The 26728-nt window shown below is 39.5% G+C and overlaps 1 protein-coding gene across 1 annotated transcript in view; it reads right to left on the reverse strand.

The window, feature by feature from the left end:
* The window catches only part of DNAH7 (dynein axonemal heavy chain 7), a 280274-nt gene that overhangs the window by 61824 nt on the left and 191722 nt on the right, over window positions 1-26728 (reverse strand). The window contains exons 45-49 of the mRNA XM_008063530.1: window positions 24957-25111; window positions 15364-15554; window positions 9719-9852; window positions 8651-8986; window positions 790-916 (exon numbers count right to left, since the gene is read on the reverse strand). Of these exons, the coding sequence (XP_008061721.1) occupies window positions 790-916; window positions 8651-8986; window positions 9719-9852; window positions 15364-15554; window positions 24957-25111 (943 nt within the window). The remainder of the gene's footprint in view (window positions 1-789; window positions 917-8650; window positions 8987-9718; window positions 9853-15363; window positions 15555-24956; window positions 25112-26728) is intronic.

Consider the following 26728-nt stretch of genomic DNA (forward strand, 5'->3'; position numbering starts at 1 on the left):
CCCGGCCACCACAGCCTCGACCTGCTGGGCTCCAGCGATCCTTCCGCCTCAGCCTTCCAGGTAGCTGGAACTATAGGTGTGTGCTATCACACCCGGCTAATTTTTTTTTATTTATTGTAGAGATGAGGTCTCCCCAAGTTGCCCAGACGGGTCTCGAACCCGTGGGCTCAAGCAATCCACTCACCTCGGCCTCCCAAAACACGGGATTACAGGCTGAGCCACCGAGCCCGGCAAAAGTGGTATTTTTATACACCAACAACAAACAGGCAGAGAATCAAATAAAAAGCACAACCCCATTCACAATAGACACAAAACAAAAAGGAAAGAAATACCTCGGCATCTTCCTAACCAGAGAAGTGAAAGATCTTTACGACGAAAACTACAAAACACTGCTCAACGAAGTCAAAGAAGATACAAACAAATGGAAAAACATTCCATGCTTATGGAATAGAAGAATCAGCATTGTTAAGATGTCCATCCTACCAAAGGCAACCTACAGATTCAACACTACACCCATTAAAATTACCGACATCATTCTTCTCAGACCTGGAAACAACTATACAGAAATTCATATGGAAACATAAACGACCATGACCACGAATAGCCAAAACAATCCTTAGCAAAAGAAACAATGTGGCAGATATCACACTTTCAGACTTTAAATTCTATTACAAGACTACAATAATCAAATAGCCTGGTATTGGTACAAGAACAGTCACACAGACTAATGGAACAGGATAGCGATTCTGTAAACATATGCTTTTTCTTATGAAGGGGGATAGTGCTGACCTCGTGCTCATGTAGCAGAAGGTTCACCGTGAGGCAGAACGAGAATAGCAGCTTGTCCTTCTCGAACAGTGAGCGGCAGACGTTGACATAGAGCGAGTAAGTGAAGTGATCCTTGAGGATCTGGAGCCTGGGGGCAAGAGAAAGTAAATACATGACAATGGATCCACTCTTAAGGAAACCTTGATAAATGACTTAGATGCTTGCTCTTCTAACACACTTTCTGGTCAATTACCTTGAAGGAATCACCCATGAGAGCTACACTGGGTAGAAATACTTCAGCAGAGCTGCATTTTACTGTTGACTGGTTTTTTAAAAAACTGAATCTTGGCCAGGTGTGGCGGCTCATGCCTGTAATCTCAGCACTTTGGGAGGCCGAGGTGAGAGGATTGCCTGAGCCCAGGGGCTCAAGACCAGGCTGGGCAACTTGAGGAGACCTCATCTCTACAATAAATGAATAAATAAATAAATAATCCAGGCATGGAGGCGTGCACCTGAGGTTCCAGCTACTTGGAAGGCTGATCAGGTTGAAGCTGCGGTGGATGAGAGCATGCCACTGCACTCCGGCTTGGCTGACAGACTGAGACTCTGACTCAAAAATAAATAAGTAAAAATTTAAAAAATTAAAAACTGAATTTCCCTTTTGGAAAAAAGTGGATGGCATATTAACCTATTGAATTAAAAAGTCCTCAGACTTTTTAACTATGAAGCACTTCTGGGGGGTATAATTTGATCTCTTTGTAACATAAATACTTCCAAATATCTTTATATATTAAACAGACTTAAATTAATAGATTCTTTATTAAATTAAATTTAATACTATGCTACTCTGATCATAAATCCATAAAAGCTGAAGAAGTCACAAACTTGATAAACTACATTTTTATTTGCTACAGAGTCAATATATGAAAACACAAATTTCTAACAGCTTTCTAGTAAGTGTTAACATGTGATCTGTATCCGCAATAATTCTTCATGTCAATCTAACACTTTAAGTATTTTAACCTAATTATCACAGAAGATAAATTATCACTGAAATCAAAATTTTAAAAATATTTTTACTATGTAGGTTATACTAGTTATAATAGAAATGACCTAAAACAACTGACTGAAAACATTTAGTAAGAACCAATGATTGACACGGATTAATGATTCAAACTTTCTAAGCAGATCAATATATCTGAAGGAAAAATCACCACAGTCTGGTTATGATTAAGCAAAATTAAACTGGTGTTCCTGGATGTGTCTAGAAAAAAAGAATCCACCTGTATGATTGGATCTTGGCAATGTCCAGATGAGTATCCCAGGCTGTCAATCATCCTAACTCTATTTGCTTATCCATTTTTGCTTCCTGGCCTGTTTTCTTAACAGTTTAATCCCCTGCCAGCATTCCCACAAAGAGAACTGCAACAAATTGATGCTATCTTATTTCTAGTTAGGAATTCTAAAAAAGGGTTTGGTAGAGAAGGCCCTGACAGTAGTTGCTGAAGAATTCTTAGAAGATTTAAAATAAGGATGCTATTCCTGTTCCCATTGTTAAGCTGACAGGTGGGCTTTTCATACATGGCATCTAATTTGTCTCACCTGTAGCAGTACAGTACAATTAATATAGGGTGACTCAGATTTGGTCTCTCTAAAATAAAATAAAATAAAATTTTTTGCACTTTGAGACAAATTTCCTCTTGTAGATAGAAAAACTGAAGGAAAAATGACAAGGATCACCATGTTAGAAGTTCAAGTTCAAACTTACTAGTGAAAATGGAAATTAAAATATGATATTTTAATAAGGTGAAAAAGAAGATAAAACTATCACTATTAAGGTGAAAAAGAAGATAAAACTATCACTCTCAATGCTGGTGACACAGTGACATAAGTTCACACATGCTCTTCTGATGAAGTTATGCATCTGAATTACCTTCCAGAGAAGGAATTCATATCAGAAATCTGAAAGAAGTAAATACCTTTCCCTAATTTGGGGACAGTAGCCTAGAAAAATAATCAATGATGCAGACATGTACATTTACTGCAGCATTATTTACAATACAAAAGCTGGGAAAACATTTCAGATTAAGAAAATTAGTACAAGCCGGGCTCGGTGGCTCAGCCTGTAATCCCGCGCCTTTGGGAGGCTGAGGTGAGTGAACTGCCTGAGCCCGCGGGTTCGAGACCCACCTGGGCAGGCGAGACCTCATCTCTACAATAAATCAAAAAATTAGCCGGGCGTGGTAGCGCGCCTGTAGTTCCAGTTACTTGGAAGGCTGAGGCAGAAGGATCGCCGGAGCCCAGCAGGTCAAGGCTACTGTGGCCGGGAGTGGCACTGCACTCCAGTCTGGGCAACAGAGTGAGACTCCAACTCAAAAAAAAAGAAAATTAGTACATACATAAAATGGTATATGATCCAGCCACTAAAAATTGTGTTTCAGAAATTCAGGGGCATCTTTAGATGGTACATAAAATAAACAATATTCAATAAATGTTTTAGACATTAAAAAATCATGTTTCTCCGGCTACTTGGAAGGCTGAGGCGGAAGGATTGCTTGGGACCAGCAGGTCGATGCTGGAGTGGCTGTGAGCATGACACTGCACTCCAGCCTGGGCAATGGAGTGAGATTCCAAATTTTAAAAAAAATTGTGTTTCAGAAGAGTATTTAATAACATGGGAAAATGATTTTGATAGAAGTGAGAAAAAAAATTGTGTAATTACATATATACACATTTGTATAGTGATAGAGTTCAGTTTGATCCCTATAACAAAACTATATCCTGGTTAGATTTTTTTTTGGGGGGGGTCAGGGTCTCACTCTATTATCCAGGCTGGAGTACGGTGGCACAATCACAGCTCACCACAGCCTTGAACTCCTGGGCTCAAGCAAACCTCCCTCCTCAGCTTCCCAAGTAGATGGAACTCCAGACGTATGCCACCACACCTAGATAATGCTTTAATTTTTTGTAGAAACGAGGTCTTGCTACGTTGCCCAGGCTGGTCTTGAAATCCTGGGCTCAAGCAGTTCTCCTGTCTCGGCCTTCTAAAGTGTTGGGATTGCAGATGTGAGCCACTGTACCCAGGCTAGATTTTAATTTTTGTTTCTGTATTTTTTAGTTACAGTTATTTATTTACTCTGTTACATAAATTCTAATGCATTAAAAATTATATATAACATGATCCAAGTTATTGTGGTAATTTCACAGTAACCATCTCAGTAGTCATAACATAATATATTCTTTGTGTCATACTTAAATTATAGTCATTATGAATAATAACCATTAGAAGACAAAAAAGAATGAACTACATTTATATTCCTAGGTAAAAGGAAATGGGGAGATCATTTTAGACCAGTATTAAGATTCTAAGATAATTTAACAGGCTAGTGTTAAGTCACAGTTTTCCATACTTTCAGTATAGCTATGATCCATTAACTAGCTAAAGTCCACTTGTTATTTGATGTTTAACAACAGTTAGCAGGTCAATCATTCCTAGGAGGATTCAATCTCTCTTTAATTTCTGATTTGGGAGCTAGCTTCTTAATTCGAAAATCTTATTTTACTTAAAAAAAAAAAAGTCCCTGTAATCCCAGCACTTTGGGAGGCCGAGATGAGGGGACTGCCTGAGCCCACGGGTTTGAGACCAGCCCGGGCAACTTGGTGAGACCTCGTCTCTACAATAAATAAAAAATTAGCCGGGTGTGGTGGCGCATGCCTGTAGTTCTGGTTATTTGGAAGGCTGAGGTGGAAGGATTACCGGAGTCTAGCAGGTCAACGCTGGGGTGGCTGTGAGTGTGCCCCTGCACTCCAGCCTGAGCAGTGGAGTGAGGCTCTAACTCAAAAAAAAAAAAAGATTAAACAGGACTAATTAAAAGGTTCTCTCTTTTAAGAGAGATGATCCGAAATACTATTTGGCAATACTTAAAGGGAACACAGCATTCCCCGAGGTCATCAGTTTTATTCCTGGATATACCACTACGGGCATAGACATAACTACATGAAAAGCCATGTACAGGGATGTTTAAGGCAGCAAAAACTCACAATAGCCCTAAACTGGAAGCCACCTCAGTGTCTTCAACAGTAGAAAAGATAAAAACTTTGATAACGGGTGGACTTTAGCCAGTTAATAGACGATAGCTATACTGAAAGCATGGAAAACTGTGACTTAACACTAGCCTGCCAAATCATCTTAGAATCTCAATACTGGTCTAAGATGATCTCCCCATTTCCTTTTACTTAGGAATATAAATATAGTTCATCCTTTTTGTCTTCTGATGTTTATTATTCATAATGATTATAATTTAATTTATAATTTAGTGTTAGGACAAACACAAATTAAAAATAAGGGGTTTAATTCTCCCTGTTGAAAATAAGGAGATTCCCCCCTCTTCTTTTTCTTAGGGCACTTAAATTTGTAAGCACCATCTCCTCTCTTGGAAATGTGTATGAATTCTTTACAAAACTAGTCAGGCTTTGTGAGTTTTGTGACCCAGTAATGTCCTTTTGGAAGACCCATGGAGCCATTTCTCTGGAACATAAGTAAGCACCAAGGAAGACAGCATAGTGACCTCTAGCCTCCAAACTCCAAGTTCCTGTGGGAGGGCAGATCCCTAACTTCAGGGGGCTCCTTGTGCCAAGCCCCAAATGACTTCTCATCACATAGACATGAAAAGTTTGGTTTTCCTCCAGACACAGTCAATTTGCGAAAAAAGATGGTTGCCACAATTGCCAGGTAAAATCAGGATGAAATGGGCAGGTTCTGCTCCAATTACCAAGGGGGACTACTTTCTGTCTCTGTAATCTCTCTTCTGCTGGATAATCTTGGGGAAGGGATCTTTTCTGTCTCTGCAACCTCTCTTCTGCTCAGAGAATCTGGGGAAGATGCCTTTGTTTCTCTGCAATCTCTCTTCTGATCTCATCTGCGGCAGGGGGCAGAGATTCCTTTCTGTCTCTGCAATCTCTCTTCTGTTTGGATAATCTGGGGGAAATTACTTTCTGTCTGTCTCTGCAATCTTTCTTCTGCTCAGATAATCTGGTGGTGGTGAGGGGGGATTCCTTTCTAACTCTGTAATCTGTTTTCTGCTCAGATAATCTGAGGAGGGACTCCTTTCTTTCTCTGCAATCTCTTTTCTGCTTGAATAATCAGGAGAAGATTCTTTTCTTTGTCTGCAATCTCTCTTCTGCTCAGATAACCTGGGGGAGGATTCCTTTCTGTCTCTGTTATGCCTCTTCTGCTCGAATAATCTGGGGGGATTCCTTGCTGTCTCTGCAATTTTTCTTCTGATCGGATCATCTGGAGGAGACTCCTTTCTTTCTCTGCCATCTCTGCAGATCCCTGCAACATCCATTGTATTCTGGTTTAATGCTTTTTCCATAGTGAAAGTGTCTTCTTTCTTGACAACCTTTGTGAAGAAAATTTCTGGGTGGGAGAAGACTTCATTTTTAATACACTTCCTTAACAACAGTCACACAATGGAAAACTAACAGCAAAAGTGAACAAAACACTGTCCCAGACAAAACACCGTGTGTGAGTTTTACCAACAGGATGCTGAACACATGATTCCAGACTTGGACAGCACACACTGTGGGGATCCAGATACAGGGAATTCTGAACCTGTCAAAACCCATCTGTGATGTTGTAGACAGGGCAGCAGTTCTTGGAGGTGAGGAGGGCAGTGAGGAGATGGTGACACTTCCAGGATGACATGTTCTGAGTCCTGCTGGAGAGGGGTGCTAGCTACACAGGTCTGCTCACTTACAAAAATTCCCTCAGCAAATTCTGATTTCTGCACATTTATGCATGTACGGTAATAACTTCAATAAAGGTTCAAAAACACATTTTCTCTATTTATTCTTTGGTCCCAGAATTATACTTGTAGTACTACTACAGTGATACATATGATTTTTTTTTTATTGTTTCTAAATTAAAGGAGTTTAAAAAGAAAAAGCCACATTTTGTTTTCTGGAATTCATTCAAATCTCGCATCTGGGTAAAAAAGGATTTGATTTTCTTTGCATCTAAGACACTACAGCATAATAATGAAAAAACAGATCCCATGTCTTGGGCGAGTTCTAATTTAATATAACAAGAAAAAATAAAAGACAATCATTACTTTTAAAGCACAGAATTTTTCTAATTTTTAAATGTTATATGAAAAATGCATTTTAAATAGCAGACCAAAGAAATTTCCTAGACTCCACCAAATACCTTGATTTTAAACTAGTTAAGAGGCTAATGCTCTGGTGGTTATTGTTTCAATCAAGGTAGAGTTAAGACTTGCAGAGAATGGTGAGGAGCAGTGACTAATACCTATAATCCCAGCACTTTGGGAGGCTGAGGCAGGAACATCGCTTGAGACCAGTCTAAGCAACATAGTGAGACCTCATCTCTACCAAAAAAAAAAGAAGCCAGGTGTGGTGATGTGTGTCCATAGTCCTAGCTACTCAGGAGACTGAGGCAGGAAGATCCTCTGAGCCCAGGAGGCTGAGGCTGCAGTGAGCTGGGATCATGCCACTCACTGCAACCTGACTCGAAGGAAGGAAGGAAGGAAGGAAGGAAGGAAGGAAGGAAGGAAGGAAGGAAGGAAGGAAGGAAGGAAGGGGAAGGGAAAGGGAAAGGGAAGAAAAAAGAAAAGAAAAGAAGAAGAAGAAAAAAGTCCTGCAGAGATGATCAGGGCATCACTTACTGTGTGGCTGTCACATGATCCACACTGTTGGAAGTACTGGGGCTGTGTAAATGTATATTTCAAATCTTTGTCTCACAGAACTGAAAATCGAGTGTGAACACCAGACACACATGTGCAATGAACTAACTTATTGTGAAAATGGCTAGGAAAATGGTTCTAAAAAAAGATCACTTAAAATTGTGTTCTCTTTATTTCAGTAATCCTTGCTAAACCTGAAAATTTCAGAACTGGAAGAACTAGAGAAATAACCTAACCATTTTCAAATACCATCATATAAAAACAAACTTTAAACTCTATCATTATGCATTTCTTCCCAAGAAATAACCTACTCTTCCTCTCTGTCTCATTGGGAGACATCTGAAATTCGTTTTAGTCAAGCCAAGTGTCAATTTAATTTCAATGAGGTTAACATTTTGGATTTCTAAAAGATAATTCTTAACTGTGAATGACAAATATTAAGTTGAGTTTCCTTTGTGGGTTTAAATAATCAAGAAACTGAAGTACCTAAGCTCATATTGATCAAGAAGTTTACAAACGGCAAAGGTTGCAATTAATTACTTTCTTTGTTCAAAAGTAATCTCACATTAAATGCTATTAAAAATGTTTTAATGCCAAACTGCAAATTATCTCACTGTTAAAAAAATCAAATGAAATTTTATTCTCACAAAGATTTACTCTGTTAGGTCTTAATTCTATCACTTATCCCAATAGTCAACAGTAATAGAAGGTATTTTATATAATAAGAATAACACAAAAGAAACACCACAAATAATCACAAGAAGGTTTGCGATTCTGATCTTGGTACTTGATACATTTTATTGTATATTATAATGTGAATTTGCAGCCTTTCAAATATTAGTGCATAGAGAACAGGAGTCCTCTCTTGTGAGAGTATTAACAACTCTTTCCATATCTCCAATTTTTAACATACTTTACAAATGATAAACAAAGGTAAATGCTGCCTCTTTCTAGAATCACATTCTAATCCTGTATCTCTATAAACAGTGTTTTGGCAGACTGAATTTGGACACAGCTGTTCAACTTTCAACCTTCAGCTTTCCTCCGGCACCGTGATTAGTCAAGCTCACTTCAGGTGGTGGCCACAGCAATTGCACCATTCTGAGACACCACAGGAGCCACAAATACGCTCTAATTTTCATGCGTTAATTAATTTAGTGATAATTTCCTTTACATACCTTTTGGTTAAAATTTCTGATTTCTCTGAATTTTCGATGGACAGGATGAAAAGGTTAATGAACCAGACCAGTGAATACTGGTACATGGGCTCGATGCTGGCCAAGTCAGCAATCGAGAAAAACAGAATGGAGGAATGCACGGCAATGGGCCGGTAGCCCATGCGGGTGGTGTCGATCTTCTTCTCAGTCTCTTCGGCCACTTCCTGCTTCTGAGAAATCTCATTAGCCAGAGCCTTGGAGGAAGATAATATCTTAATAGCAGTTTCATCCTCTAATATATTGCCTTCTGAAGACGAAAGAACTTCCAAAATCTTGTCTTCTATTTCTTTTAACTGCCTGGAATAAGACGGAATTTTCTCAGAAGAAAAAGAAATCATTTAGAATCACCTCACGTATACGTTCTTTTATAAGAGACAAAGAGCTTGTAACCTAAAGAAATGCATCACTTTGTGACAAATATCGGTAATGGTGATGTTGTAAAATTAATTTCTTATCTTGCAAAATGTCACAAAGATGGGCCTTTCTGCACCAGTTCCCTTTTTAATGATCACTGATGTGGTAACTAGAGAGAAATACGGCAAGCCAATCCACTCTGCCATCAAGCATCTCAGCTTGGAGCGAACAGAGCTGAGCACTTCATCTATTTTCTGAAATCTTAAACAATGTACACAGCTGGACTCTTTCTACCTGGTATGTGAATATTATGAGCAGAAAGTAGCATATTCATTGTGTTCCAGCAAAAAGGTCTCCTCAGTTACGTGAGAAATACTTTAACACAAGAGAAAGCTTTTGTGTTAAAATTTAGTTGAATATTTGAAAGCATGCTGCGTTTACTGGTGGCAGGCCTTCCAGTTCTGCACATGCCTAAGAATTTGCTTGTTAAAACATGTTCAGTAATGCAATGTTCTAAATTAATCTAGAGGCATGGTAATTCCTTACATTTTCCTCTTAATTTTCCCCCTCAGTGTACCTATTATACCAACAAAAGAAATCCTAAAATGTACTTTAGTTTGTTCTAGTGGTCTCAACACAAATAAGAGCAATTCTGTGTTTTATCACATGCAGAACCTTTTGTTTTCAGCTCCTTGTAAGATCAAGGCCTGCTTCTCTTCCTCAAGGTCTGGCCTTTCTCGTGCCACCACGATTCCCAGGAGCTGATCTTGCATTCCTTCCAAAGTTATCATGAAATTTAACAGTGTTACCTATAAATTAAAAGATACACCAAGATCACATCAGTACTTCTATTGAAACAGCTTCTGCTTATACGTGTCAAGTCCTGACCTTAAAATAGGCTTTCTTTATTGTGTAGCAGCAGGTGTGAAGGTAGAATTTGTTGAGATTCTGATTAAAGACACAGACAAGCATGATTGTGGGATTAAAAAATCACTACAGTTTCTCATGGTCAGAAATTCAAGACCTCCAGGGGTTTGTTTGGTGATTGATTTATTCTTATTTAAAACTGGTCTGACTTCTGACAACTCTTTAACACCAAAATCCATTAGGATCAGGATGGAAGTTACCTTTCATATTAGTTGGACTAGGTGATTTACATTTTAAGGATCCTAGTATTGTCAAAAGTACAGGAAATCTTACAAATCGAGATGAGAGGAGGAACACTGTAATTACTTGTCATGAGTAATGTATTTTTACAACATGATAACCAGTCACTCTTGTGAACCGAGGAATTTACATTTTAATGGTGTCCCCAGGATGCTGGCTGCAACACCTGCTTCCTCCAGGTAACTAAACACTCCCCCAGATAATCCCCCCTGCCTACTTTCCTGGTTCTTTCCTACAAACATGAAAATATGCTCAGGTTTCTTTTTTTAAAAATCCAAACAGCAAATAAATCCTTCTATTGCAGATAATCCCTTCCAGTTATAGAACTCTCTCTTCGTGCCAACACTACTACATGTATTGGAAATGTTGCTTATGTAGTATATACGTTTTCCTTCTCCACCTCATTTCATGACACAGCTCTCGGCAGCCTGCACACCCATCCATGCACAGCAATAAGCCACAGAAATTCCTGGCTCTGGTCCCCAGAGAGCCCAGAGCCAATAAACACTGACTTGACCTTGGCATCCTCTGAAATCTCCACTTGTTTGTTTTTCATATGTTTAGCAGTCAGCCTGTCCTACTGTCTTGAAGTGAGGATCCACAAGTGTCTTCTCCCCCCCCCGCCGCCAGACGGCTCTTTCTTCTCATTGTGTTTCATCAACTTTCTCTTTTTCTGTTTGGGTTTTATGGTCACAGGACAATTGTGTATGTCATGCCCACATCTTAAGCCCTATCTCCCACCCCTCCTTCCTTTCCATTTAGACTGTGGAACTTTCCACAGGCCTCTAGGACATGCCTCTGTGTACCAATGCCTACCCTGCATGGATGCCCTTCTCTCATTCTCCAGTTGGCAAGCCCTGCTCAGTGGCCAGTGTGCAGATCACGTCCCAGCTCCCTTTGTCACTCTCCCAGTCTCCTCCCCAAGCACTTTCTGTCCCTTCTCACAGGGGCCCTGCCTCCCACAGTACACTGTACACCACATGTGACCATTGGTTCTATCATCCCTCTCCCAGACCAGAAGGAAAATAACTCAGCATGGGGGTCATCCCATGACTTCCTGACTCTACTGTCTGCACAGAGCAATGCTCCCTACAAACCTACCAAACGTACAGCCAGGATGTCAGCGCTACCTGTTCACGGAGTTGCTTTCTGTTTTCTAAAATTCCAGGCATTTGGGGATGACTGCCCAAGGTGTTTCCTATAAAATAGTAACTCCTAGAAATCAGGCTCGATACCACGAAGAATAAGATACAGTCTGGTCCTTCCCTGAAGGAGAGGTGGCTCGGTTGGGCAGACAGGAGAGCCAGTCGTGTCCCAGGCACACATCTCTGAGTGTGGTGATGGCAATGTTCAGGAGCACTGAGGAAGGCACCTTCCTCAACATGGAAGGCAAGGTAGTGTCCCTCAAAATGGACCCTAAAGCTAAAACTTACAGGGCGACCGACAGTCTGCCAAGAAGATGGTACCATCACGGCCCAGAAGGTCTCAGTCTTGACCACTGGTTGGAATATCCCACAGAATTTGAAAGCCAGTCGTGTCTGGGCCCCTCTCTGGTGAGTGTAGTTTAATTGGTCTGGGGTGAGGCTCTGTCTCGGGGGTTTGAAGTGTTCCCAGGTGGTGGCAGGTGTGGCCAGGACTGAGAATGGTGGCTCCTGGAGGAGGAACAGCATGGGCAAAGGCACAGAGGCAGAGGGGGCAGCAGGCTGGAGGAAGCAGGCAAGTCGCAGTTCATCCCTGGGAGCTGGAGGGGTGCCCAGGAAGGCTCCCCAGTGATCATGGATCATCAAGACAGACATCTCCCACCACGCGCATCCAAGGACCCTAAGTGTTCAGCTACCAGCGCTGGAAAGGCTGGCTTCCTCCCCTTGAAACACTCCCACAAGTCCCCTGCGGAGACCTGGTGTTTACCTAGGTCCTGCCCTGTCCCCAGCGAAAGGAGGCAACACCACTGAACCCTACATGTTAGTGACAATTTGATCCCAAAGTTTTTATAAAATATATTTATTTTATATCACAGCCTGGCTAAATTGCAGCAGCTAAAAACTTGCCACTTTGACACACTCAAATCTGAGATTTTAAAAAATAATTTGAATTTTAAACAGGAGAATTTGTAGAGCAGAGCATGGAGCGGGCTTGTCTTTCAGGCAGCACATCAGAGGGATTTACTGGCACAGTACCAGCGCCACACTTGTCTTGCTGCATCCCTCCCGGGCTCTGCTGTCTGTGAGCTGCCCTGTGTGTGTTAGGAAAAGGAACAACCCGGGGCAGGCTGCGCCCACGCCGGGCCAGGGTCAGCCCTCTTCAATCCTTCTTGGTGGACAAACTGCACAACCACGGACACAGCCATCGTGCTTCCCCCTAACATTTCTCCAGTGGCAGTAGGGCAAGACAAGGAAGGGCCCAAGTGATATTTCCATCCTGGTGTGTCATGAGCACCTCTGGTGGTTTTGCCTGATTCGTAGACTATTTGTGTTGCCAGGTGCAAAGGTTCTCCTTTCTCACAAACTGAAACAGGCAGTGCTGGAGCTGCTGTTCTCTACCACTGCCCATTTTTCATCTGTATAGTCTTAACTGCTGGGTGGGAGATACCAGTCCCTTTCCTCATAAGACAATTTTTCCTAGGTAGGAACAGAGTAACTTCGTTTGTGTAAGAAAATGTTCTACCCATGGTCAGTAGGTATAAAATGGCCTTTTGCAAGTTCCCTAGGACAAGGAATCCCTCCTTCCACCCAGCCTAGGCTCCTCTTCCACAGTGGGTGTCATCTGGGATAAACTTTCCCCCACATGCCTCACAGTAGGCCCTGGATCACTAAGTACAGACTACCTGGACATGATCATAAATTTAGATGAGATAATAAGCAAGTCTTGAATTCGAGCAATTTGGAAATCTCATTAAATGTCATGGAATTCCACTATTTTAGCATTTGTTCTCAGGAAAACTATAATTAGAGCTTTCAAGAGATTTTCCCTACTGGCATGAGACAGCAAGCACACAGGTCGCATGTGCTTAATCTAAAAACTGTGGACACAGTGTCAGCAAAATGCATGTTTTACAGCTTTTATGTCATGGTGTTCAGACATGAGGAGGTATTCATTCATATTCCATCAAGGCTGGAGCTTTGGAAATCAAGATTTTGCAAATCTAGACATTTGTTCACAAATAAACATATAAGATCATAAAAATGGTTTCATAGTTTGATTTTCATTTAGACTCAGAAGGATCATACCAGCATGACACCATCCCTTGGGTGCTTTTGAAAGCAAAAGGTACGTAAAAGAGTCTGAAAGGAGATCCAGAGGAAGTGGTCTAAATTGTAAATGAAAGCAAGTAACAGCCTCACCATGTTTTCTAATCCCTGTTTAATCAATCCCAGCAATTAAAAATAATGAAGCAAGAAGACACCCTGGGGATCTCAGGATTTTGATACTGAATCATAGATCAGATCCCCTCCTCCACAGAGTTTTATGACTCCTGCTATTCCAGTTATTAGTGAGCTAGGAATTGTTTATGTTATGTGATAGCCGCACATATCTTACCAAAAAGTAAAAAAGGTTTCCCATGCCATTTAATAAAAAAACATTTTTTGCTGGGCCCAGTGGCTCAGCCTGTAATCCCGCGCCTTGGGTGGCTGAGGTGAGTGAATTGCCTGAGCCCATGGGTTCAAGAACCGCCTGGGCGACTTGGTGAGACCTCATCTCTACAATAAATCAAAAAATTAGCCGGGTGTGGTAGTGCACGCCTGTAGTTCCAGCTACTTGGAAGGCTGAGGCAGAAGGATCGCCGGAGCCCAGCAGGTTGAGGCTGCGGTGGCCAGGAGCACTCCAGTCTCGGTGACAGAGTGAGACTTCAACTCAAAAAAACCAAACAAACATTTTTTTCCAAGCATTTTACACAGATTAATTTATTTAGTCTTCACATCATGCTATGAGACAGAGACTTTCATTACTCCCATTTGATAGATGAGGGACTGAGGCCCAGAGAGGCTAAATGACATGTCTCAGATCACACACCTGGCAAGCAACAGAGCTGAGATATGAACCAAGGTAGTGGGACCCTACTATATGCCCTGAACTACTCCTGGGTATTTCCTCTTCTAACAGGTAAGTGAATAAAAGATAGATTTTAGGTGTTTAAATAACATATTGTATTTTAATTAATTGAAAACGATGGCTAGGAATTTCCATATTTTAACATTTCTGTTTTAAAAATTAAGTTCAAGGTTCACCCTATTTCCCCCCAGTCTTCCCCCAAATGTCGATCTAAGTGTGTCCTCAACTTGGAGCCACCAGGACACACGGTGGCCCCTCTGTCTTCCTGGTCACACAACACGATCACTTAGCACAGATGAGATTTACAATATGAACCTCTGCAAAGCAGGGATCACGTTTATTCATCTTGTAGGGAATGAATTACACAATCCTAGCCCTTTCTCTGCCTCTGCAGAAAGACACCCATGCTAATTTAAGCATTTCTAATAAAGGAAGCCTCTAAACTCACTGGACAGCTCTTGTCTCTCTATGTAACTTCCCAAATCTAAAAGTTTCTCCACAACTTTTCCTGCCTACAGCCTTCACGCATTCACTCAGCACCCTTATCTACTGCACACCACCCAGGACTAAGGATTAGAACAAAAACGGACAAGGTGTTGGTCCTAAACCCAGTCGCTCCACTGCCAGCAACATTGCAAGTCATGTCAGTCCTTGACTACAACTGTAAGCTAACTTTACTCTTTAAAGGAACTTATAGTATTTTAAAAGAACAGTGATTGAAATCAGTTCTTTTAAGTAATTACATAAAATCAGATAGCAGCAACCTTAGTCTGAGAAGAAAGAATGGTAGTCTGTTTCTGAATTTCAATTCCAATAATCAGCATATTATCATTTACTACAAAGAAAGAACATGAATAGATGTCATCTGTTTCCAACAATGAAAATCTAAGGATAATATCAACTGCAGAAATTAGATTCTGGTGGTCTTTTTTCAGAATACTGAAGGCTCCTTTATTACCTACATGCACAGAGAAAAGCAGCATTTGGAAGTTATTAGAGCAACTTCAGGAAACACTAAAAAAGGACAAAATCTACCTTTCCTAGGAAGACCTGTCCTATGGCTCAGAGGAAGACATGGTCACTAGCCCCCAGTAGATACTGGCCTTCACCGACGTCTCAGGCAGGTAGTGGGGGTTCCGCAACTTGGTGGTAATATAGAAACGGAAGTCAGGTGCATACTCCACTGTGGTGTCGCCCAGCCGGATACAGATGCTCCCACCCTGCTTGAAGGTCTGCTTGAGCAGGAGGGGCTCCAGGATCGGATCGAGCTCTTCTCCTACATTTTCTAGCAACACTGGAGTAAAATCAGAAAAAGACTGCATGTTATTTTAAGTATTTACTGTGCATATTCAAGTGTCCAAGTTCCTTCAGTCTCATAGATGGCTTCCATGCCTAGTTATCTACAAAATTATCCTTATCTTCCCTAGTGTCCTAAGAACAGTTGCATTCCATAGGGAGGGCTTCACTGAGGGTCTACCCATCACCCACCTGCTTCTATACCTGAGCAACAACCTGTAAGCTCCCTGCCTGGCCTTGGGTCACTATGTGGCCGGCCGTGTACTATGGAAGTCAAGTCTACCCACCTGAGAGACCAGAGAAAAGCCATGTCTGGCTGTACTTATCTAAATGGTTACTGTAATTTTTTTTTCTTTTTGAGTTGGAGTCTCACTCTGTCGCCCAGACTGGAGTGCAGTGACATACTCACGGCCACCACAGCCTCAACCTGCTGGGCTCAGGTGATCCTTCCACCTCAGCCTTCCAGGTAGCTGGAACCACAGGTATGCACCACCATGTCCAGCTAATTGTTTAAAATTTATTGTAGATACGAGGTTTCACCAAGTTGCCCAGGCTGGTCTCAAACCCGTGGACTCAGGCAAACCTCTCACCTCAGCCTCCCAAAGTGCTGGGATTATAGGGTGAGCCACTGCACCCGGCCTGGTTACTATATTTTTAAACATAAAAATAACATGCTTCTTGTGGAACATCTGGAAAATACAGGTAAGTACAAAGAAGAAATTAGAGAACTATCTTTAATTAGATTTTCTTAATGTTAGTCTTCCTCTCCCCTAATTATTTTACATAATTGACTTATATATAGGTTGGTAGAAAAATGACAAAGTTCCAGATGATATAACTATTTGTTGAATAAATTATTTTTTCTCTTCAGTATTTTTTATTTACTTTTTTTTTTTTTTGAGTTGGAGTCTCACTCTGTCACCCAGACTGGAGTGCAGTGGCCGCTCCCAGCCACCGCAGCCTCGACCTGCTGGGCTCCGGTGATCCTTCCGCCTCAGCCTTCCAAGTAACCGGAATTACAGGCATGCGCTACCACACCCGGCTGATTTTTTGATTTATTGTAGAGATGAGGTCTCGCTGCCCAGGCGGGTCTCGAACCCGTGGGCTCAGGCAATCCACTGACCTCAGCCTCCCAAAGGCGCGGGATTACAGGCTGAGCCACCGAGCCCGGCCTTTATTTACCTTTTTTGACACAGTTGAGACTAAACAATTTACTGAATTTTGCATGCTCATTATTTTATTTGACTTACAGAATAAATGTTTCCACATGTTATTAAAAACTGATAAACATGCTTTTAATTATTGTATCATCATCTATCATATTAGCATTCTCTCATTTTTTTAACCAGTGCTCTATTATTAGATATTTGTATTGTGTCCTGTTCTGAATGTTATAAATAGCACTTTAATAACACAATATGCAAAACTTTACATTTCAGGACATTTTCTTCTGATAGCATTCTAGAAGGAAAATTCCTGGGTCGAGGTCAGTGGCATTGTTAAGGCTGCTGATATGTTTGCTGAGCTAAAGTCTTACACTCTGGTGTTTGTGGGGCTGTCACAGCCAAACTTGGATCATGGTGTTCTACAGAAGTGCCTCAAGGGATTGACATGTAACCTGCACTGGAAGAAAGGGGCTCAGGGAACAGCACAACAGCTATGTGGGTCTCTACTGCAATGACAGTGAAGACAAGCTCTTTCCTTTCCCACAGCTAGCTAGCTAACCCCTAGCTAAATAATTCCTAAAATTGTCTTCTTGGCGATTTCCACTGCTGGGCTCTGAGTCAAAGCTGGCATGTCAGATGATTTTTAGACTCATTTTCATTTTCTGCTTGCATAAAATGATTATTTTTCATGGTTAAATAATATGAGTGCATCAGAATACATTAAGTAAGCTAATTTCCTATTGTTTAGGTTGCTTCCATTTTTATACTGTTATTAACAAGGCTACAGTGAACGTCTCTTAAAATAGACCTTTGTGTTAATCTCTGATTACTTAATCAGGCTGGAGTCCTAGAAGTGAAAATAATGGTCAACTGTTATGAACAGTCAATGGGCAACAGCTTTAAAAACTGTTTATGTTGCCAAATTACTTTCCTGAAAAGCTACGGAGTCTTCAGAGTTGCAGTGAGCACTCATTTTACTTTTCAACCTATTTTTACAAAATATCACTGTGCTTACAAACACTGGATACCATGCTTGCACTGTATTTTCTTACCATCTTCATAATTTTAAAAGCATAGACAATTACCCCAGTTTTACAGATGAAACAAGACAGGCAATCAAAGTAAATTTTTCAGTTAAATCAGCTAATCAATGACAAAGTAGGAAATTGAACTGGGCAGTTTAGTTCCATTGCTCTCTCAACCACTGTGTGATAGTGTCAGCATTAAATAATATATTTGTGACTTATACCATTTGATAGGCAAAAAATAATGTTAAAATTTGTATTTTGGGCAGGGTGTTTTAGCTACTCTTTGACTAATTATATTTTTCCTTCTAGAAACTGTATGCTAGTATATTTGCCCACTTTTCACTGTGGGGTATGTTATTTACAATCAGGTTCAGTTACAGGTGTCAGAAAACCCCAAATAATGGTAATGCCAACAAGGGGAGAGCCATGTCTCATGGAAAGGGGAGCCCAAGGTGGTCAGTTCGGGGCTGGAAGGACAGTGTGTCTAACCATACACAGCCAGGTTCTCACCACCTTTCTTTTTCAAGAGTCTTCATACTCAGCTTTGATCTCTTTGGCCAACATGGCCTTTCATGTCACTTCCATTTTCCAGTCATCAGAAAGGAGGAAGAAAGAAAGAAGAAACATCCTTTAAGGATATTTCCTGTGAGTCACAAATGGCACTTCCACTTACATCATTGGTCAGAATAGAGTCACTTGACCAACACCAACCACTGTCACATGGCTGCATGCAACCACAACAGAGGTTAGGAGATGTTACTCTCTCTCTGGAGGCAGCATGCCTGGGTCCCACAGGTGCTAACAGAGAGGAAGAGGGTGAGTATACAGGGAATGGCCAGCACACTGTCACAATAGGCTTGCTTAAAAACTTTATTTGTATTTTTTAACATGACTTGGCAAGTATTTTTCCCAGTTTCTCACTTGTTTTTAAATTGGCTTATATTTCTTCTTACAATTTAACTTGTTCATGTGGAAATTTTCAACCCTTTTTCTAGAATAAAGAGAACTGTATCATGAACCTTGATGCACCAAACACTGACTTCAACCTTGTAAATCCAACCAATCCTGTTTCATCCACCCCCATCTCATCTAGATTATTTACCATGCCCTAGACACATACAACTTCAGCTGCAAGTGTCTCTAAAAGGTAAGGTGTCTTTAAAAATTGCTACACCTTAAAAAAGTCAATACTAATTCACAATTTTATCAACTATTCAGACAGAGAACATGTTTTCCCCCATTGTAAGATACTTTGATGACAGTTTGATGGCTTAAATTGGGATACAGTAAGTTTCATAAATTATGATTATTTGATACTCTCACTTCTATATATTTCTTAGCTGAAATTTAAAATTTAAATTTTAATATTAATCTTTTCTTTTTTAAAGTTTTTTTCCATTGTATATTTTCTTAAAATGGTCTTTCCCATCAAAGGACTGTTTTCTTTAGCATTTGCCTTCTGTTTTTTCTTTCATATTTAATTCTCTTATTCATCTGGAACATATTTTGGTATGAAGATAGACCCTGATTTGATATAGTTTTCCACAAAGCCAGTTTTCCAACACCACTTTGCTGGAATGATCCATAATTTTCCCACTGGTTTATAATGCTTCATTTATAGAGTATCCAAGGTGCACATAGGTTAGGGTTCATTCCAGAGCTTATTTCAGTTCATTCCACACTTATTCTTCTGAATTTTTATTGGCTTTTTAATGTTCTTTTCTCCTAGTATTTAGTTTTAGTTTTTTTTCTATTTTAAAGATGTGGGGTATAACTCAGAGTTAGGTATACTAATGGCCATTGTACAGATATAGTATTATTTTCTAAACACTATTTCTGAAAGAGTTGACATCTTTACAATCTTTCATTTTTCTATCAGAAGATATGTCTTAGTCATATCTTCCCTTGGTTTTCTGTAAAGTTTTGTCATTTTCTCACTTTTTACTGTTAAAGTCACTCTCCTTTTTTATTTATTTTATTTTGTTTTGCTTTGTGTCCTATTCACTGGTTAGCTTTGTTTTGTTTCTGTTCACTGATTCTTCACCACCTATTGGTTGTTTCAGAACCAACCTGTTTCCCAGTTGTTACTGATTTAACATCCTTTTTGGAATATATCCACTCCACTGAGTTCTTTAATTCTTACAGCTTTCGGTTAATTATCTAGTTGTCTAGGTGAAGTATATTGTTTATTAACATGATAATGGTTTCCCCTTTTTAAATGTGATAGCACCCTCATTGCTTCATTTTATTGCATTGAAAATTACTTTCCTAATAATGTTAAACAATAATAGTGATAATAGTGAAAATCTTTCATTTCCATTTTTATATGAAATATTTTAAAAATCTACTAATTTGCTAGATAATTATGAACTGGAATTCTGTTTAAGAAAAATTCTGCTTAATTTCAATATTTATCAATATTGGTTTTTTGCATATAATCTGCTATTTAAATTAATGTTAGCTAAAAATAATACTTTACTGTACATTTTCATCCCCTACTCACCCTAAGTTTTCTAGTTTGAAATGTAATTGAATGTCCATATTAATATATGTAGGTCTTTTTTTTAAGCTAAAATATACATTATAAAACTTAGATATTACAGACTTGATTCTTTTTTCCCAAGAGTGAAAATGTATTGCCTCACTGGTAGAAACAAGTCTTAAGTCTGTTAGGAAAGATTTTTGTAGAATCTTGATTTTAAAAAATATATTCTCTGTATTGAATAGTTATTAACTATAAGCCTTACTGGGAAATGTAAAAGCACTATAAACTTTTAAAAAGAGAAAAAAATAATAAAAATTGATAGGTACATGAGTTACCCAGAATGCTATCCTTAATTTCATCATGTTTATTTGGACTCTAACACTTGATTCCTTTAGCTTTTAATTAGATCAAATACGTCTCACGTTAAAATTACATGGGCAAGCTCATGAGACAGACTTCTATTCATATTTCTATCATCAATCTTCGCAGTATGCTGGTTTATGCTGAACCCTCCTTCCTCATTCCCACGTCCAGAGCAACACAGGCTTGGCGAGGTTTGCGGGAGACCAGGACTGGGGAGCATGCACACAGCTGCTGGCATCTCTCAGAAGGCAGAGCATCTCACTGCAACAAACCAGCACTCATTCTTAGCACAGAGACACAAGGAGAAGCAAAAGTTCTTTTCAAATTTCTTTTGCACTTAGGACATTAAATAATATCAGTTTTTAAGTTATCTACATTATCCAGTGGAAGACTTCAAATTAATAGGGAACATTACTGTGCACTTTGTTCACTTCTGTGGCATGTTGTTTTCCAAGTGGATTCAACAGTCACTGAGCATTTGTCAGGTGCCCTCAAGCCGGATGTGGATGAGAAACAAATAAGAACATAAAACTAGGACAATAGTAAACATTCACGAGAGTTTAGCATTGGCACTTCATTGGAGGGGTTGAGATGCCACAGACAAAAAAGGTATTTGAGCTGCATCTTATCTTTTTTTCTCTTTTAATTTTTATTTTAAAATTGTGAGATACAATTCAGGGTTAGGTATACAAATATTCATTGTGCAGGTATCCTTTTACATCTTATCTTAAAAGATGAAATGTAGAGGAGCTTCCCAGATGTGTGGAAGAGTAAGATAGCTGAGACATGGGAGCAATGCCACACTGTTCTGAAGTCACTGGCTCCCAGGAGCCCTGGTCCCCAGCTCATCCTAACTTCCCATCATCTGTTCCCCCTGAACCAGTCAGCTTCATGAAAGCAGAGCCCATGTCTGTCCTGCTCGCACTGTTTCCAGAGACTCCCGCAGTGCCTGGAGTGTGGCAGTTGCAACACAAACGTTCATTAGGTGATGACAGACAATCATCACCAATGAAAGAAATGTTATACCAGAAGCAGTTTTGAGTCCCTGATCACTTATGAACAAGAGAAAAAGCAAGTTGAGTGCTGGGAGATAAGAAAAGTAAGGAGGCTCAGATGCCATAGATTGTACTGTTGATATACAGATTTTTAAAAAACGGATACAATGGAAAGTCATGAAAATACCTTCTATACACATCGATTTTTTTATCAGCAATATTTGTATAATTAATAATCTATGCACACCTTATCCAATGGTGTAGCTAATATAGATAGACCTTTATTTCCTATAACACTGGCTTTCAAACTGTTTTAAAGCAGAACACTTTTAAAAAGAGGATCTTACCTTAAAATTCAATATAAAAAAGAAAAGGGAGCCCTGCTCTGGTTGAAACACAGGTGGAGGGTGAGGCCGCCTGGAGGGATGCAAGACTCCCTGTCCTGGACAGGTTAATGTATAAAGATAGCTTCTTAAATGGAAGAGTCTTCAACTACTTATGTTGCAAAAGTAACAGTAACCACATCTTTTAATTGATGACTAAATATAAAAATAGCTATGAAATCTGCCATCTGTCTCTCCTTCTATTAATAAATTAAAACTTTTCACTTCCCTCTGATGACTAATGTTAGAAAACATTGTAAATAGTCACCAGTCACTTAAGAAGTATTTTACTCCTGCAAATTAAAACCACATTGAGACACTACCTAACTCCAGTGAGGATGGCCATCATCAATAACTCAAAAAACAACAGATGCTGGAGAGGATGCAATGAAAAGGGAACACTTCTACACTGTTGGTGAGAGTGTAAACTAGTATAACCTTTGTGGAAAATAGTTTGGTGATTCCTAAAAGATCTAAAAATCAACCTTCCATACATACCACCCCATAATCCCCCTACTGGGAATATACCTGGAGGAACTCAAATCACTCTATAAAAAAGATACCTGCACATGCATGTTTATTGCAGCATTATTCACAATAGCAAAAACACGGAACCAGTCGTGCTGCCCATCAAAAGAGAACTGGATAAAAAAAATGTGGTACATATTCACAATGGAATATTACGCAGCCATAAATAAGGACAAAATTATGAATTTCACAGCAACTTGGATGGACTTATAATACTGAGTGATCCATCACAGAAACAAAGAACCAAGTACCACATGTTCTCACTTATAAGTGGACCTTGAACAATTATCATAATACTATAAAAAAGGGATTGGCAGTAGTGGGAAACTGCCAAGGGAAGGCACACCTCATCAACAACAATACCTGCATAATAAACATTTGTATACCTAACCCTGAATTGTACTTCACATCTTTAAGATAAAAAAAATTTTTAGAAAAGAAGTATTTTATTCCAAAGTATAGGTCAGATCAACTGAAAGAAGGTCTTCTTATGTGACACAGTGAACACTGGACAAAGGCATAAGACTTGGGGACAAGTCCCAGCACTCCCTTAATGGAATACATAGCCCTGGGTCAGCCATTTAACGAACTTTCTCTAATATCTCACTTACCTTGTAAATAAAGGGAGTGGCTGGGATTGTTATTGGATTTCAAATTTTTATGGCCAAATTCAAAATAAGAAATACATTTTAAATCCTGACCGGGTACACACATACACACATAAAATGTCAGAAACATCATGAAATAATGCTTACTTTACACCCTGTGTTACAGTCTCATGTTCTGCTCTTTCCTCTTGCATTTCATGACAAATGTTGGCCATGACCCACTACACTGATTTTCTCTCCCATGGCTGTGACCCATAAATTGAAAAACACTAGGCAGATAATCTCTGACCCTTTCTCCTCTAAAATTATGTAACTCTAACATCAAGATATGCAACAGATATCACAGAAATCTCTAGAATGTCTGACAGCACATGGTAGGTGCTCAATGATCATTTGTCTTTTATTGAGTCACAGAAATTATTTGACTATTTAAGTTAAATTAAGTAATTTTAATTATTTAAAGTATTTAAGGTGCTAATTCCTTCAAGAAATCTCCCCTGATGCCTCTGAATTCTTACAGTATGTCATCTGTGCCTTTCTTATTATATTCTACAAATGATGATACACATAAACCATATAGCAAATGTGCAACAAAAAAACACAACATAATCTGAGCACTTAGACACTGCTCTAAGCATCCCACATATAGTAGCTCATTTCTTCCTCACACTAGATGGTTAAGGTACAGATGGGGAAACTGAATCTCAGGATGGTCATTGAGTCAAACACTGAGTGACAGAGGGAAGTACTCTGAATCTAGAGCCAGCACTCCTACCCTTTAACTATATTAGTCCTAATAAGAGTTAGTGATGGATGTCCACTTTCTATTTTTACTATAGTGATACACACACACACAAACACACATACATACACATATACGTATAGCTGATGCTAATATTGGACAAGCAAAATATTTAATAATAGCTATCATTTTTCTCCTTTTTATGTAACTTCTATATCACTATACTCTATGCTAAGAACTCTGATCAAATGAATGGAAATGCCGTGTGTGTGTGTATCCATAATATAAACACAAAGTTTTATAGGTAGACTCAGATAATTTTCATTTCATGCTTACCATAACAGAACCTAAAATTGTAATTAATTTTTGAAGACTAATTATTAATATGTGCAAATAAGATATCTGTAAGACCACACAATAAATTCTTACATACTGTACTAGTTCTAATAGCAAGTGTGCTTTGCTGCACCTGTCCTGGGGCTAATGATGTGGTAGTTTCCTAAGTGTTTACATCTATTTGGTCACATAAGTAGTAAAAACTTGATGGGTTAAATGAATTTAAAACATGACTAATAATCTCCATTTACGTGAATGACAAAGTATTCTGCTTTTTGTTCTGATAAATGTGGCATCTGCATCAGAGCTTCAATGAAAACTCCTTGTCATGTTTCTAATGTCTCTGTTGAAAATAACAGATAATAGCCAGGCATACAAAATCTGTAATCTCTGCCACTTTTGTAGAACAAGTTAAGAGTGGAATAAATAGATAATTGAACTAATGTTGTGTCAAAATAGTATTGGTATATTAAGTGTTCCTTTTAATTGGAGAAGTGGAGTTATATTGAGAACTAAAGAATGGGAACAACAGACGGAAATTAAAACACCAATGAATCTTGAGGCAAAGAAAGTCTCCTCATCTTCAAGGTTTATAATCTTTGATGTTCACTTTTGATTACTTATCAATAAGTAATGAAGAAGATGCACAAAGTCACTATTTAAGATGAGTCTGACATCCTTTAAAATGTAAACACTACACGATTTTGAGTTCACTATGCCCTCTCCAGGCGTTTACAGAACATATGTTTGCTATTCAACTACATACCAGGAGTACCAAACTGGATGCAATTCTCCAAAGTTCTGACATAATCAGGATCGTTCAGCTTGATGAGATGAAGACTGTTGGTTTTCTCCATGTTCTTGATCCATTTGTTAGCCTGGCCTTGAGGGTCGATCATCAGGGGCCACCTTCTTGCATTCCTGAAAAGAGGTGAAAGATGATGATGCTGGTCAAGCCAGGGTTCGTTTCTACACCACTGAATCACGTCCATGTCACCTTCTTAAAGTCTCTCCTTTATAGTAATATTTTAAATTGTAACTTATTAAGAGCAATTATGCTCTTGAAACAGAGACATTTAGATTGAGTGGGCTACTTAAGAGACAATGACAAAACCATCTTGCAAAGTCAACACATTCTCTTGATCCTTTTTGGAAAAATATAATCTCTAAGTGTGAAATTACACTTCTGAAAATATTTGCTGCTCTTGTTAATTAGGTCACAGTGATAACCATCAAGAGGACTGGGTTGGAGATGAGGAAACTCCAGTTCCCTACTCGACCCTGACATGAATCATGTGACCTTGGACAAGTCACTTCACTGACTCAGTCTCCACCTGCTAGAATTTGTACAACAGAGAAAAAGAAAAGATTGGAACATCATCCTCTCTCCCTCCGCTTTCTCTGTGTCTCTATCTCTATCTTTATCTATAGGAAATCTAGACCATTAAATATATAATACCCAAAGAATGGGTGAAAAGCACAATTTTATATCACCTAACCTTCTTAATAGCCAGGGACACTTAGGTGTAAAGACCATTGCTGACCCAATCTTGGCTTCAAGCACTTGTTTACTGCCTCTCTGCCTGGGATTGTGAGCTTCCTGTGGACAACGTCCTCTGAAGATCAGAGTTTTTGCACTATGGAACAGCTCATATTTATTGCCTTATTCTCACTCACACCCCCTCTTTTATGATCAGAACACGAGCAGCACCCTGTGAAGAACCCTGGCTATTTTTCCAGGTGTGATGGAGTCCGCAGTATCGGCTGTCACCGTATGATGATGTTCAACCACAGCATTCTGCCTTGTGTGAAATGTAATCAGCAATAAGATGACTTCTTTTTCTTTCTCTTAGAAGTTTCAACGAGCACAAGTCACAGTCCCGACCAGTTTCTAGAGATACTGTCACACCCTTCATAGGCAAGCAGGGCAAACTCTCACAGAGCATCAGCAGGGCAGGAAGGGAAAATAAGTGGCTGAAGAAAAAAAAAAAGGTGGGAGTGGACCAGGATAATGTATTCAATTCACTCTCTTTATAATGTAAATTTGGAATGTCGTTGGATCACTTGTCCCCCAAAATAAAAGTAATCATATTTTTAGCAGTTACCAGTTAGAACCTGATACAAAACACGCAACTTAATAAAAGAAGACATCTTGTCCTCTGGAGTTTGTATTAAATTGTGAGCCAGTCTACTCAGGCTGTCATCACAAAATACCGAGTAGGTGGCTCAAACAACAGAAATTTATTTTCTCCACTCTGGAATCTGAAAGTACAAGACTGAAGTGTCCACAGGTTTGGTTTCTCCAGGGGCCTCTCTTTTTGGCTTGCAGACAGTTGCCTGCTCACTGTGTCCTTAACAACCTTCGCTCCATGCAAGAGCTGCTGTGTTTCTCCCTCTTCTCTTTTCTTCCTCTCTTTCTCTTTTTTGAGTCAGGGTTTCACTCTGTTGTGCAGACTGATGTACAGGGGCATGGGCACAGCTCACCACAGCCTCAAACTCCTGGGCTCAAAAGATCCTCCTGCCTCCCCTCCCTAGTAG

The sequence above is a fragment of the Carlito syrichta genome, unplaced genomic scaffold, assembly GCF_000164805.1.
Source record: "Carlito syrichta isolate Samal-C Ts95f unplaced genomic scaffold, Tarsius_syrichta-2.0.1 Scaffold306906, whole genome shotgun sequence".
In the NCBI taxonomy this organism is placed as follows: Eukaryota; Metazoa; Chordata; class Mammalia; order Primates; family Tarsiidae; genus Carlito; species Carlito syrichta.